We start from the raw sequence: 13,970 nt of genomic DNA, 5'->3' as shown, positions 1-13,970 counted from the left end.
CGCTTTCTGTCACTGTCGTAACAGGCATAATCCAGTTTGGCCAGCTAGAGTTTAGATACACTACCCACACACACATACAAAACCCTGCCCTTTTTGTTTTCTTTTCCAATTTGATCTTTTTTACCGGAGACTAAGCCGACCGCTAGTAAATATTTTTTTCTTTGGATTTTTACTTTTGGGCTCCTCCTCAAGGTTTTAAAATACGTCCGTAAAATACGTCCACTACTGAGAGGTTTCCACACTCTTATAAGGGAAGTTTTGTTTCTCTCTCCAACCGATGTGGGATCTCACAAAGGTTTTCACACCCTTATAAAAAATGTTTCATTTCTCACTCCAACCGATGTGGGATCTCACAGAGGTTTCCACACCCTTATAAGAAATGTTTCATTTCTCACTCCAACTAATGTGGGATCTCACAGAGGTTTCCACACCCTTATAAGAAATGTTTCGTTTCTCTCTCCAACCGATGTGGGGTCTCACAATCCACCCCTCTTAGAGACCAACATTCTTACTGGCACACTGTCTAGTGTTTGACTCTAATACCATTTGTAACAGTCCAAGCTTACTGTTAGTAGATATTGTCTTTGGACTTTTTCTTATAGACTTTCCATCAAGGTTATAAAATCGTCCGTTAAGAAAAGGTTTCTACACCCTTATAAGGAATGTTTAGTTCCCCTCTCTAATCAACGTAAGATCTCACATCAGCTCTAGCTTTGTAATCCATTATCTCTCCATTATCTATCTCTTATCTTATGTTATGTATGAATTGATATTCAGATATATTAAGTTTGGCTAAGGAGATTAGGAAGGGTAGAAGATGAATAGACCTTTATATTTTAATAATTGAGCTGTTTTTCTCCACGCTTAACTGCAACCACTCCATTCAACCTTGTATACATTGACTAATCCATTTTTCTCATAACTTGAAGAATACTCCACATTGATATTAACATAACTTTTAAGTTAACTTATAGTTCTGATAGGCGTAGAGACGTAGTGTAACGACTCAAGTCCACTGCAAGCAAATATTGTCTTCTTTGGGCTTTTCTTTTCGAGTTTTCCCACAAGGGTTTTAAAACGTTGTCTCCTGGGGAGAGGTTTTTCACAATCCACCCCCCTTTGCGGCCCAACCGTCCTTACTGGAACTCATTCCCTTCTCTAATCGATGTGGGATCCCTCCAATTCACCCCCTTCGGGCCCAACGTCCTTATTGGCACACTACCTCGTGTCCACCCCTTTTGGTGCTCAGCCTTCTTGTTGGTATATCGCCTCGTGTCGAGCTCAGATACCATTTGTAATGGCCCAAGTCCACTGCTAGCAGACATTATCCTTTTGAGCTTCTGTTCAAGGTTTTTAAGACGCATTTGTTAGGGAGATGTTTCCACACCTTTATAAACAATACTCTGTTCTCCTGTCCAACCGATATGGGATATCATGTGTATTATGTTAAAAACTACCCAGCCACGTCGATCGAGTTGAAAACTACCCAGCCATGTGGATCGTGTCTAATTGACCGTAGAAAAAGGTCAAGAACATCATTATTATGATTCATGACAAAAGGCAAAAAGTTGAGCCTGAAATGCATTGAATCCAGTTGCGTTCTGATCTGTGAAAAGGACAAGCGCCATTTCTCATTTCTTAGGTTTGAAATGTATTTTGTTGTAAAGATCTTTGTTTGGACCATTCTGGGTGTCTGCTGCTTTTGAACTCTCAACCCTTCCAAATTTTGACCTTTGCTCATCATTCTTCCCTGTTCCCATGCCTGCTCCCCAAGAATTTTTCCACTTCTTTATTAAAAATGGTTTTGCTTTTATTAGATGTAATTTATTATGTTCTTAAATTGATTTCTATTAGTTTCGGACTTTTTTTTATAGGAGAAGAACAAGTTGTCTGCTACTTATGTGAGAACAAAAATGTAAGTTTCCTCGAAGACAGGATTGTGGTGTGGGGTAGTAAAATCTAAGGTGGGTATGTAATCATCATGAATTTTTGGCTTTCTTTGATAGAATTATATGTTAATTTAAATAAAAATAACTTTTATTTAAGTCGAGAATGGCCGGGTAGGGCACCAAAGGTAGTTGCCTCATCTATCTCTCTTCCATCCTTTCCCGTGTTATAGAGTCTCCGTACAATTTCGAAGATGATAAACATTATTATTACTCTTACTCCTACTCCGATCGGGATAAATCTAGCCTCTTCCCTTATTCCTGCTTACATATATGGGATATTTTAAGAAGCGTACGTATATGAGATATTTTAAGTAGTGAACATCTTTCTTAGATGTATGATTTATGATTTCACTATATTTTTTATTAGGAACGGGTTCTATCACAAGACGATAGCTCTAAAAAGATAGATAGCTCATATTTTCTTTAATCTCATGAGAAATACAATTGGGGGACTAATTCAAACCCTTCGGGGAAAATAAGAATAGCCTCACATTCAAAACGTCATTCTTTCCATTCAAGTTTGAAAGTGAATTTTTTTATTATTAGCTAGCTCTTCTACTTTCCCGACTCACTCATTATGCAAGCAAGCGTTGGACTGCTTAAAATATACTCACTTGCTAAGTTTAATTGCAAACTTCATAATTAGAATTTTCTCTAAAATTTTAAACCATAGTGATGTTATAAAATATTAGCTTCTCTCAAGTATTAAAGCATCTAGTTCGAATCTTCCCACCTAATATGTTCTAATAAAAAATGAAACATTACTATTATTTATTAATAATTTCATAAAGCCAAAATTTTTTTCTATTATGAAGAATAAAGCGTGTTTCGTGGAAAGACACAAGAGCGCCACCCCCTGCAGGAAATGCCAATGGATTGCCACTTTTCTATTAAAACGGCCCACTAAGCCACCAAATCAAACCTAAAACAAAAAGCTATCTAGCATTATTAAAATATAGTATTAAAAAATTCACATTTATTTTAATTTAATATATGTAGTGTTAAATCTTTAATCCAAATTGTAATTTGAGTCAAAAACATGTAATTGAATTTAGTACCTGTCGTATTAATCTTTAATCAAATTTGTAATTTTAGTAAAAAATATATATTTGAATTTCTAAGGTATATATAATTGAATTTCTGAGGTTAATAAACTATATATATGCATTTTTCTTGAACTATCCACTTTTTTTTTTTAACCCATTTCGGTACTAAGAGTCGGTTGATAACCCACAGCCGAAGGCATTCTACCCAGTAACGCGGATGCTTCGGATCCCGCTTGAACGAAACGGAAGATATTGCCGATAAATAGAAGCACGTCTTGTTCACTAACATATCGAAAATATTCCACCATAGTTAGGGTAGTTAAACTAACTCTCATATGAGCTCCCGGCAGTTCATTAATTTGACCGTAGATTAGAGCCACTTTTGATTCTGCAATATTTTCTTCATTAATTACTCCGGCGAATTTTGTGATTGTGCGGTACTCATTCCTAACTGAGTCAAGCCAATTTTGATGCGTCTCGTCTACAGCTAAGCAACGTATACTCAAGCTGTTGGTGTTAATATAACACATGTGGAAGCAATTTGGATCTTAGGCACTTTTAGAACATCAATTATTGTAAATAACTAGCATGTTCATAAGTATTAAAACTTAATGAGTTTAAATACCAACCTTTTGTAGTTCAAACTCCTTTTGCCTCACGAACCGGTTTCGAACCACCACTAGTGTCTTCTCCACTATCCTCCGGCCTTAGAACGGGATTGTGGAATCCGGTGAGTGACTAAACTTGGGAGGGATTTTGTATATGTGAAAGAGAGTGTTTGTGAGAGGTTTTTCTCAAGGGTTTTCTTTTTTCATCACGATGAAGAATCCCTTCCAAGTATCATGATCACTCTATTTAAAGAGTCAAGTTTGCATGTTCATGCAAACTTGAGATCACCAAATTTTGACACTTAAAATTCCACTCAAATGTTTGGGATTATGTAGCAAGCATGCATGTTTGAGTTAACCAAATTTTGACACTCAAAATTCCACTCAAACTTGGGGGGTTTATTTGGCAAACATACAAGTTTGGTTAAACCAAATTTTGACACCTCAAAATTCCACTAACATGACATGGATTTTTCCATTAGATGAAAGTCAACGTTTTGACTTTCTTCATTTTAATTCAACAATTAATTTGAATAATGAATTTCAAAGTAAGGTAACATTAAATGATTAATTAAACTATTTAATTAATATTTAATATTAATTCAAATGCCAATCCCAATCAATTCCGACACATAATTGATTAAGATATTTAAATCTTATTTAAATATCTCAGATTCTCTCTTTTCGTTTAATTCGTAAATAAAACAAAATTGCGGTTAAATATATCGTATATATGTAACGCATATTCCCTAACTTGAATTCGAACACTTCGAACTCACTCGTCACACTGTTCTATGGTTTAGTCTGATATGAGCTAGCAAAGGAACCTAATGGACCTATAGATCATGGGCTCCAACGATCCAAGATTAACCGATTAAACTCATTAACCTGGTTAACCAACATTCGTTAACTACTAGGACACTCCACTACAGCCTAGTAGTTGCACTCCCCTCACTATAGATATATTTTTGTCCATCTGATATAACCATGATTAGTAAGTCGATCCTTCACAGGTTGTTCGTAACTAGAGCTGGGTCAATTTACCGTTTTACCCCTGAAGTTACTTCTTGTTCCTTATGTCTCACTGATCCTCTAATGAACAATTGGTTTGTGGTCCAACCAGTAAACCGAATCCCTCTCAGGCCAATGAGAGGGTGGGGCCCCTTGTTCAAGACCTGGAGTCAGTGCTTAAGGGAACTACCTTTCTTCTATCCCTAAAAGTGGATAGGAGTGAATTCCGTCTTGCACCCCACGTCCCCAGCCATTCACCCAGTCTTACCCCTGAAATGGGAGGCCTGTTGAGTCGGCGAACTAGAGCCACTCTCACCCATGCAAATCTAAGGATAATTCCGAATAAACAGGAGTTCATGGTTAGCTCAGGATTAAAACCGAGTTACCTAGGTTATCGAATGAAAAGAAAATCAGTCTCAACAGTAAATGACTTTATAAAGTGAGAGTGGTTTTCTTCATGGTCCGATCTTATGCAATACTCATTGCATAGGACGCCCCCACTCACATGTCTCCACATGTACAATTTAGTGATCACATTGTTTATATCATATACAAAAGTGGGCCGCATCCATAGTGTCCCCAGAATAAGGTACGCAGCCTTATCCTTATACTATAGATCATTTTGACTATATACTTGAACTTCATCCACTCTTATGTCTCTACATATAGTTCAAGTAATCATACTATAGCCAGAGTGTTCTTAGTTTATTGGATTTAAATTAATGATCGTAAAGTTCACTTTATTCAATAACAATTTTTTACTGAATAAACATCAATAATAACTTTATTGAAAATAGAATATATCTTTGTTTACAAACTATGAGTTTTAGGACATAAAACCCAACACAAGCCTCTAGTCTCATTTCGAGAAAAGGTTTTAGAGGACAGAGATGAGCAATGTTATAGCAAAAGGGAACACAATAGCTTAAAAAGGGAACACAATAGCTTAAATAGCATATAACCAGTAGGAAGTATATATATAAATATAGTTTAACCAACAATCTATCATAATTAACAACAGGATTAAGTAAAATGAACGATCAAACACATAGGAAGACAGATGAATTTGTATTAACAGGCTCTTATTCAGTCAAATAATATACAGCAAGAGCCAGACTCTACAGTCAGTAGTAGAGGCGACCCTTTGTTTTGAGCTAGAACAAAGCAAAGTACACAGCTTTTGTTTCCTGGTAAATACATTTTTTTACAGAATTACTTTTTAGAAAAACAGTAAGAAATTTAGGAGGTAAAAAAGAGGAACATCAAAGGGCGAAAGGGAAAGAAAGATTTACATGGAGTAAGTCGGTGGAAGCTTTGTAGAAGAAAGCTACGGAAGGAGAAGGCAAGTTGTTTTTTGAGTGTCATGTTTGATGTGTTGCTGTTGAGACCAGTAAGCGTGGGCTGTTAGGACTCTGTCAAGAAGCTGCTGAGGAACTTGTTCTCCTCTCCTTTGCCGTGGGGATATTTTTGCTGTGTGTACTAACGTTTTCCACTTGTCCTGCACCACCACAACTCGTTTTAACTCAACATTTCCACACGTCTATGGCTCGACATCGACATCAACATAAGAAGTGAATCGACATTTACGTAAATAACTACACAATGTCATCAACAAGAACCCTTTTCCAAGGTCCTATAATCAGATATATAGAACAGTTACCACACCTTCAAGTCGACATAAGTACGATGCTTAACATTGTCAAATGCTCGTAGTTTAACGTCACGCCACCTACAGGTAAATGAAGTATAAAGATCCCATATACAGCGTAAAAATTCTAGAACAAAGATGAATTTTCACTTTAATTTGAGTCCATCAATTTTACTACAATGATTACAAAGAAACTTACAGTTGCTTTTTAACTCATAGTTGAGGTGTCAACAACATACCTTCCAGGGCCAAGTGTTTCAACAGCATGAACCAGAGCTTCCACCTCAGCAACAGAAAAGGGTCTACGCATTCTGCGATGGCCGACCTCGTATTGTTTAGATTTTTGACAAACTGGAACTACAGTTAGTGTCTCCACAGCCATGGCTGGTAGAGTAACCAGTGCTTTAGAATCTGTTGATCTTTCCTCAACTGCGGTATTGACAAGAGAGGGCGCTGGCTCATAAGCAGTGTCGGTTGAATTACTCAACTTGGCCGCATGAGTCTCAAGCAATAATGTACTATTATTGCCTGAACGATCTACTGTTGGATTGAGAGGGCATCTGTTAAAAGTGAACAAAAACATAAGAGGAGTATAAAGGTATTACTTTGGATAAACTAGCTAAGTCAAAGATCATAGACATCTATATATTTTTTTAGTTTAACACACAAGGATTTGAATCTCTGACCGAACGAGGGTATATGACTTAACCTATGACGAAAATATTGCATCCTTATCAGTAAAAAAATGCACTATATAGGATGATGAGTAAAGGATGAGCATGTGCATTTAGCCATTAACGACTGGAAGAATGGTTCACTTCGTCATTACTGTTGGCTTTATTAGAGAACGAAAATCTTATGAAGAAATGAAATACCCATTTATGGACTCGAATGTGCTACTACAAGGAAACGCAGGAGGAGGCTCCCCATGGCAGAAAGGCGACGGGGCTTTTGAAGAATGAGGCTCTAGTGTAAATCCCAGACACTCATCCTGATTATCATGAGAAATACCAGTCTGACTTAAGGTTTTATTATCATCCCTGACTTTCTTCCCCCGTAAGAGTACGCCGACATGTATACCATGACCAATAGTCGTGCTCACTGCCTCCATAACCGTCCTCTGCAGAACAAAGGCGCAATAAGAAAGCAAGATAAAGACTAGATTCCAAACAATGAAATTAGTAATCATTCGTAAATTCATTGCAGTACTGAGATGGAAAACAAGGTAAAAAGAACAAGAACTTGGCAGATCCTAATGATTCAATTACAGCTCAAAGTCTTTTAAATCATCTCCTCATGGAACACAGACAGAAGCAGAATGATACATCAGGGTGTACATACATGGCAGAAGAAATGTTACCCAGAAATTGATGATTACTATTCCCTCGAAGAAAATTAGGGATTCTAAAGGTAAATGTTCAACTCCTTGTAAAACGCAGTGAAGTTCTAACAAGTCATTTATCAGAATGAAGTACACTTAATTTTTTTTTTGTAAGAACTATGCCTTTATGCTTGAGAGCTATCCCGAGAAGCCAACTGAGCATAGCTCAACTGACATACTATCGACCAAAAAATCAGAGGTTTAAATGCTCAACTTACATAATGTCAAATGTAAAATGCCACGAGAAAATATGTTTCCTTCATGAGCAAGACTATAATGAAGGATTTGTAGAAATGACTTATGTATCATCTCCTTGATCAGACATGCTGAAGCACGCAGTGAGTTTCCAATCATACCTTCAGTGAACTAACAGTTGCAGTTTCAGGAATCTCAATGAAAAGTTCGGGTACCCTGAAAGATTTTATCCTCAGCTTCACTAAAAACATACAAAAACGTCTTCATAAGATTCTCTTTTAAATGTTTAGACACTGTTCACTTCAAAATATAGCATGTCCTAGAGGTTATATACCACGAGAATTCTGATGCCCTGCAACCATAGATGATTTCCCATGGGCTGCAAGATCAGTTTGAAATTTGTAACGACTAAGCCATAAGGAGTAAAAGAAATCTAAATAACAAAAGCGGACTCATATATGAAACACTCCATTATCTCCAGATACAAACCTGAAGATTCCCTTCCAATTTCATTTGAATCCGAAATTTTCTCAACTATGCTTCTACCATTGCAATCTCGAAAGCAGCCATCAAAGAGTTTTCTCTTTTTGAAAGGGATATTCATTTGAGATCTTTGGTTCTTGTAGGAGTTTCTCCTATTGAAATTAAATTTCCTTTTATACCCACCTACAAATGAAATTCGAAAAATAGATAGATGTCAGAAACAAGTCAACATGACCGAGTACTAGCTGAATTCTCCAACGGTGCAGGCACATGACCTGTTTTGGGTCTCTCAGCTCCATACTTTGTAGCAACGTTCCAGTTTTTTGAAGCCAATATTTTTCTTATTCTATGGCCTCTAATACAAGGAGCTTTCCTGAAGGAATTTCTTGAAGTAGTTGGGTAAATGCACCCAAAGGAGCTGTTGTCATCATTTCTTACACCTACTTCTTGGCTTGTGGGACAAGGGTGCTGAGGACCATGGTCCTTGCTTGAGGGTACCTTGAAGCCATTTTCTGAACCAATCCACATGTGTGGATTCCAGTCACATACGACTGGATCTGAAGACCTGCACGTCGCCATATCAGTGCCATTCATCACCTTCTCTGACTTATCGTTCACCATAATCTTATTTCCACCATCTAAATTGTGACCACATGACTTGGTGTGAGTAGCAAAGTCAACATCATTAACAAGATTCTTCATTTCAATGGCTTTCTGTTTTGTCAAAGTTTCAGCAACACCCTTAGAAGTTGAAGTGTTCATTGTAGCATAAGAAATCACATCGGGAAAAAATCCTGAAGGATATTTATCATGGGAAGAAAAATATTCCTTCAAACTACAATCTTGATCGTGACCTGCAAAGCAAAGCTCAGAAATAAGAACGTTTCCAGTCAATGGAAAGCTTTCAGCTCCAAATAAACACCTATGCCATTACCCTTTAAAGTTGGCGTATCAGATAAGGTCGTTGGATTCCTCTCAAGCAACAAATTTCCGGCTACAGAGGCCAGCAAGTTAAATGCATACATCTGCTTGTCATCAACTTTACTTCTACCAGCATCCTTCCTCTATCCCCAATTAAAAGACAAGAACCATGAAAAAACAGTAAGAGCCCCAGAATCAAAGACCAGATATAAGACACAAATGCAACAAAACAGTGGAAGATTTATATATGCACCCTAGCTGATCTGGTAGCCCGAGGCATTGAGGGCATCTGGTATCCATTGAAACCATAACCTAGACTATTGTGAAGAACCATAGCTCAGTAACCATCTCACAGTGAAGAAACATATAAACTTGGTCTAAATTTTTGCAAGCTCCACAAATCAAATCACTCGAGAGTTAGGCTAATGAACAAGGTCCTGCAAGCAAATAGATGTAGTTCATTAATATGGAAGGCTCAGAAGGAACACTGGAGTGAGAACAGCTGTTAAGGTAAAACCCACTCTATATAACACGATCAGCTGCAAGGAATTTAAATATTTCGTGTGTACTAAGAATTACCATACTGTCTACTAAATCCCTAGAGATCCGATTCTTAAAATACCGACGGATAAGTGGATGGTTCTTGCAGGGGCTGAATGGGAAAAGAAGAAACCTCAAAATTCCAAACCACAACTAAACCCCAAAGATTACGAGTGATCATGATCAACGAATGAAAGAATCGGTAATACAGAATTTTCATAGAGATCCATGATCCTGTAAAAGAAATGATCGTGAAGAACATGCAACACAACCAAACCCTCAGTTCTGAAGAGAGGAAAAAATTGAAAATCAACCGTCAGGACAAAAAAGAAAAAAAGAAAAAAAAAGGAAAGAAACAAAATCGAATACAGTGAATCGAAATTGCATGCTCACAAACATCGATCGAATCTCAAATCTCTTCCTCGAACGTTTTGAAATTCGGACAAACACGCAGAAGAAAATTGAAAAGTCGATCCGTTTTGTTACCACATTCGTTCTCCGTGATTTCTTCTTTTGCTCAATCCCATCAAAATCTGGACAAACGTTGCTCGAAATGTGGATTTTGCTTTCAACTCTCCGTTAAAGTACCGATGGCCATCACCAAAAACCCTCTTGAAAAAAAAAAAAAAAAAAAAAAAAAAAAAAAAAAAAAAAAAAAAAAAAAAAATCTCCCAATCTCGCTTAAACCCCAACTCTCATTGGCCCCGGTCACCGAACCTACCGGTAGCCCTTACCGTCTTTTCAAACCAAACCGACCCACGAGTACTTCAAACGCCCTGACACCCGCCACGTGGATGCAAACAATGTCATGTCCAGTGTCGTTTGTGAAATTCCAACGTAACGCTCCAATTTACGTGTCATTTAGTCTCTCAAATTTAAAAATTTTATTTAATCAGATTTTCATCTCTTTAATTTTTCCATATTTATCAAATAAATTTATATTATTTAATATTTATAAGTTCACAAATTTAAATGAATAGTTCAATAATTAATTAATATACAAAATAGAAAATTCATGATACTAGTAAATGTTTTATATTTCATTTATATAAATTTTAGTTATTAATATAATATGTACTAAATTAAAAAAATTTAAAATCATGAAGAAAAAAATAACTACCCACCCAAATAATTAAATTAAAAAATAGAGAGTTGAATTATTGTTCAGCCACCATTAAAAATATTAAATTATTAATGACTTATTAAATACAAAATTAAATTTAATAGTATATTTAATATAAATTTGAAGGTTTAAAATTTCGATCGTAAAAATACAAAAATAAAAAACAATAAAAAAAAACTTAAATAATAAGCTATAGTAATATCCTACGTGGCAAAAGGTTCGGATGGAATTGGCTGCCTTTTGAGGGTATTATCCCATCGCGAGAGAGAAAGGTGAATTGTGGAGAGAGAAAAGGGAGTGATGTGATGCGATGAGGGAATATTCTTAGAAGATAGCCTTTGACGGCGGAAATACACGGCAGTGCCAGGTGGGATCCACGTTACTTAACTCCGTTAAATTCCCGGATAAGGAATGTGTGGGGGCGTGCCGGGGTGGAATCTAGGCTCGTTAATGCAGCTAAAACTCGAAACGTCGTCGTTTGGTTAGCACTCGTGGGCCTTGGCCCACTTAGCATCAATGTCAACGACAACTCTCATCCGAGAAGTAATGCGTGGTCTGACTCCATGAAAATTAAGTATATAAATTCTCCTATCCGGAGATTCTTTTTTATTAAAAATAAAAATATGGAGACCAATTTGGGCTGGGCTGGTCTGGGCTGGGCTGGCCCATTAAACTGGATTGAGATTTGAGCTATTTTGAGACGACATGTTTAATGGGCCGGCCCAGATTCAAGTGTCTACGTGGCACGGGTATCAACTACCGGATCTTCCACACGGGATCCAAACCCGAAAGCAGGAACCCTGTTCGTGATAAACTCGAAGCTGAAGAAACCAGACATTATTGTTCTTGCTTTTGCAGCAGCGTTTGACTGCTAATGGATCCTGCAATTTGAAATTGATTCTTCCTTGAAAACCCTAGGAGTACTGTTCCTATTGGAGGATTTTATCTGCGCGTTTGCCGGAATTTAGATCTGAACTTACTGTAGATCATTTGGTTATCCGAAAAGTGGTTTGATTGGATTGTCCGGTATGAAAGAAGCGAATCCGGTTAAGTTCAATCTTCACCAGCATCAAGAGCACCAGAATGGTCACTTGGCCCCGTTCAAGCTCGCTAAATTGTTCGATCCAGAGGCCTCCTGGGACAAGGTACTTGAATTTTATGTATTGGATTCTAATTTCAATTGTTTCTGATTGTCTCGTAAGATTTATAATCTTTGTTCTTTATGCGTACGTCTTTACTGTTGCTGGTTATGTTCGTCGTTGTACTGACGAGGATGAATTCAGAATTAGGAATTAAGAGTTCTATTGTGGTGTTGAATGAAGGAATTGTGTTGCCTTATTGCATTTTGCACCGGACCTTTGAATCTAGTTCTTAGTTTCTGTTTATCAACTTTGTCAATAGGATCAGCTAGGAGATGTTTTGCACTGGATTCGACAAGCAGTGGCCGTTGTACTCGGGCTGCTGTGGGGCGCCATACCTTTGGTTGGAGGCATATGGTTTCTAATGTAAGTTGTGCATTCCAAATTTCTGAGTACTCCATTACTTTGAAAGTACATATGCAAGCCAATTTGACATTACTGATGAGGTTTTGGTTATTTCTAACTACAAATATGCTCAAGCTGGAGTCCTGATGTAACTTTATTTCATTGTTTTGTATGTTTCCCCTTTAGAATCAATTGAATGTAACGTTAACAGTGTTTAATACTAATTTTTAAGATTATAGGAGCACTACTTGGAGAATTTGATGCTGGCTTAGTATTATGCTGCAAATTGTTCTGTCCTTTCACAATTTTGTATCCAATCCCAAGTGATTTAAATATTAACCATGGGAGTCTTTCTTTCGTTGGTTCTTGACTGTGCTACACATCAATAGTCCTTTCTTAACGTTGTATGTAAATGCAAGCAATTGTCGTATCTCAATTCGTTTTAGATCGTAGCTTAGGATGAGGATTCTTTGAGAAATGTGGTGCGGGGTTTTGATCATGCTGCTCATCCAGTAGTTATTTCTTAATTTTGTTTGTAAATGGAAGCTATCGTTACAATGATAATGTCCATTTTCAGTTTCTTGGCGATATCGACCAGCGTAGTATATGGATACTATGCAATGATTTTAAAAGTTGATGAAGAAGAATTTGGAGGTCATGGAGCTCTCCTCCAAGAGGGGCTTTTTGCTTCTATAACTCTCTTTCTGGTAATTCGACATCTTTGTGCAACTATCGATTTATTTAGTAATACAATGCGCCATTAACCGTACACATCTCCAGGAGGGGCTTGCGTTGCTATCAAGTTCAAAATTTTCAAGAACAGTGTAATAATAGCTCAAGCCCACCACTGCTAGCAGATATTATTCTCTTTGGGCTTTCCCTTTGTGAGATCCCATATCAGATGGAAAGTGGAACGAAGCATTCTTTATAAGGGTGTAGAAACCTTTCTAAGTGCATTTTAAAAACTTTGTGGGGAAGCCTGAAAAGAAAAGTCCAAAGAGGACAATATCTACTCGGGGTGGGTTTGAGCGGTTACAATCAGTCTCCTGGTCTAGACAGCTGACTTCTCTTCTTCTTCTTCTTCTTTTTTTTTTTTTTTTTTTTTTTTCCAGCTTGCTTGGATTCTCATATACAGCTTGGCACACTTTTGATTGGCGAAGAACGATTTTGCATCATGAAATTACTTGGTGAAGTTCGAACAATGAACTTAGTTATACATATACTTGATGCCCAGCTCATTTACGCTTTGCTTCTAATTGGCGGCACAGATTCTTTTAGCATTCATGATGTTGAACAAATTGATTTTTGCAGAGTAGGAAAACTCTAGCATCTGAACAATATGTCGTGATAGATTTTCGATCTCCATTTCATTGTAGACATTCTTCCATGGCCATATAGTGATAGACTAAGGACGTAATCCTTGTTAAATTAACACCTTATATTGGCATCATTTAAATAGCTAGGTGCTTGAGCTTGAAGTTGAGACCTTAACAATGTTGTGTACATTTGATGATAATTGGATGAGCTCCTCATGTCTCAATGGCTTCTTTTATCCTGCACCAACCTAAGATAAGCCCGCAA

General features: G+C 37.1%; 2 protein-coding genes across 7 annotated transcripts; one reads left to right on the top strand and one right to left on the bottom strand.

The window, feature by feature from the left end:
• Positions 1-5,663: 5,663 nt before the first annotated feature.
• LOC111794418 (telomere repeat-binding protein 5) lies at positions 5,664-10,427 on the bottom strand. 5 transcript variants are annotated; one of them, XM_023676419.2, is made up of 11 exons: positions 10,269-10,427; positions 9,496-9,679; positions 9,256-9,385; positions 8,597-9,175; positions 8,328-8,504; positions 8,173-8,217; positions 8,000-8,079; positions 7,138-7,382; positions 6,502-6,822; positions 6,280-6,343; positions 5,664-6,112 (listed from the first exon to the last, which is right to left on the bottom strand). In XM_023676419.2, the coding sequence occupies exons 2-11, from the start codon at positions 9,574-9,576 to the stop codon at positions 5,942-5,944; spliced, it is 1,893 nt and encodes a 630-aa protein (XP_023532187.2). In that variant the 5' UTR covers positions 9,577-9,679; positions 10,269-10,427; the 3' UTR covers positions 5,664-5,941. The 5 variants fall into 5 exon arrangements, with proteins under 5 accessions (XP_023532187.2, XP_023532191.2, XP_023532188.2 ...); XM_023676423.2 differs by having other exon boundaries at positions 8,173-8,190; XM_023676420.2 differs by having other exon boundaries at positions 10,176-10,425.
• A 1,289-nt stretch (positions 10,428-11,716) lies between these two features.
• LOC111794514 (uncharacterized) lies at positions 11,717-13,929 on the top strand. 2 transcript variants are annotated; one of them, XM_087123858.1, is made up of 4 exons: positions 11,717-12,050; positions 12,307-12,410; positions 12,967-13,096; positions 13,170-13,577. In XM_087123858.1, the coding sequence occupies exons 1-4, from the start codon at positions 11,934-11,936 to the stop codon at positions 13,215-13,217; spliced, it is 399 nt and encodes a 132-aa protein (XP_086979984.1). In that variant the 5' UTR covers positions 11,717-11,933; the 3' UTR covers positions 13,218-13,577. The 2 variants fall into 2 exon arrangements, with proteins under 2 accessions (XP_086979984.1, XP_086979985.1); XM_087123859.1 differs by having other exon boundaries at positions 11,725-12,050; positions 13,502-13,929.
• The last annotated feature ends 41 nt before the right edge of the window (positions 13,930-13,970 follow it).

The sequence above is a fragment of the Cucurbita pepo genome, chromosome 5 (assembly GCF_057944985.1).
Source record: "Cucurbita pepo subsp. pepo isolate OVF chromosome 5, ASM5794498v1, whole genome shotgun sequence".
NCBI classification, from domain to species: domain Eukaryota; kingdom Viridiplantae; phylum Streptophyta; class Magnoliopsida; order Cucurbitales; family Cucurbitaceae; genus Cucurbita; species Cucurbita pepo.
This window is presented reverse-complemented; position numbering and strand designations above follow the sequence as displayed.

Coding starts and splice junctions, on each gene's coding strand:
- LOC111794418 (XM_023676419.2), bottom strand. CDS start 9,576: ATGGTTCTTCACAATAGTCTAGGTTATGGTTTCAATGGATACCAGATG. Junction 8,505..8,596: donor AGCTGAGAGACCCAAAACAG/GTCATGTGCCTG, acceptor TTTCATTTGTAG/GTGGGTATAAAAGGAAATTT. Junction 6,344..6,501: donor GAAACACTTGGCCCTGGAAG/GTATGTTGTTGA, acceptor ATTTACCTGTAG/GTGGCGTGACGTTAAACTAC.
- LOC111794514 (XM_087123858.1), top strand. CDS start 11,934: ATGAAAGAAGCGAATCCGGTTAAGTTCAATCTTCACCAGCATCAAGAG. Junction 12,051..12,306: donor CAGAGGCCTCCTGGGACAAG/GTACTTGAATTT, acceptor CTTTGTCAATAG/GATCAGCTAGGAGATGTTTT. Junction 12,411..12,966: donor GGAGGCATATGGTTTCTAAT/GTAAGTTGTGCA, acceptor GTCCATTTTCAG/TTTCTTGGCGATATCGACCA.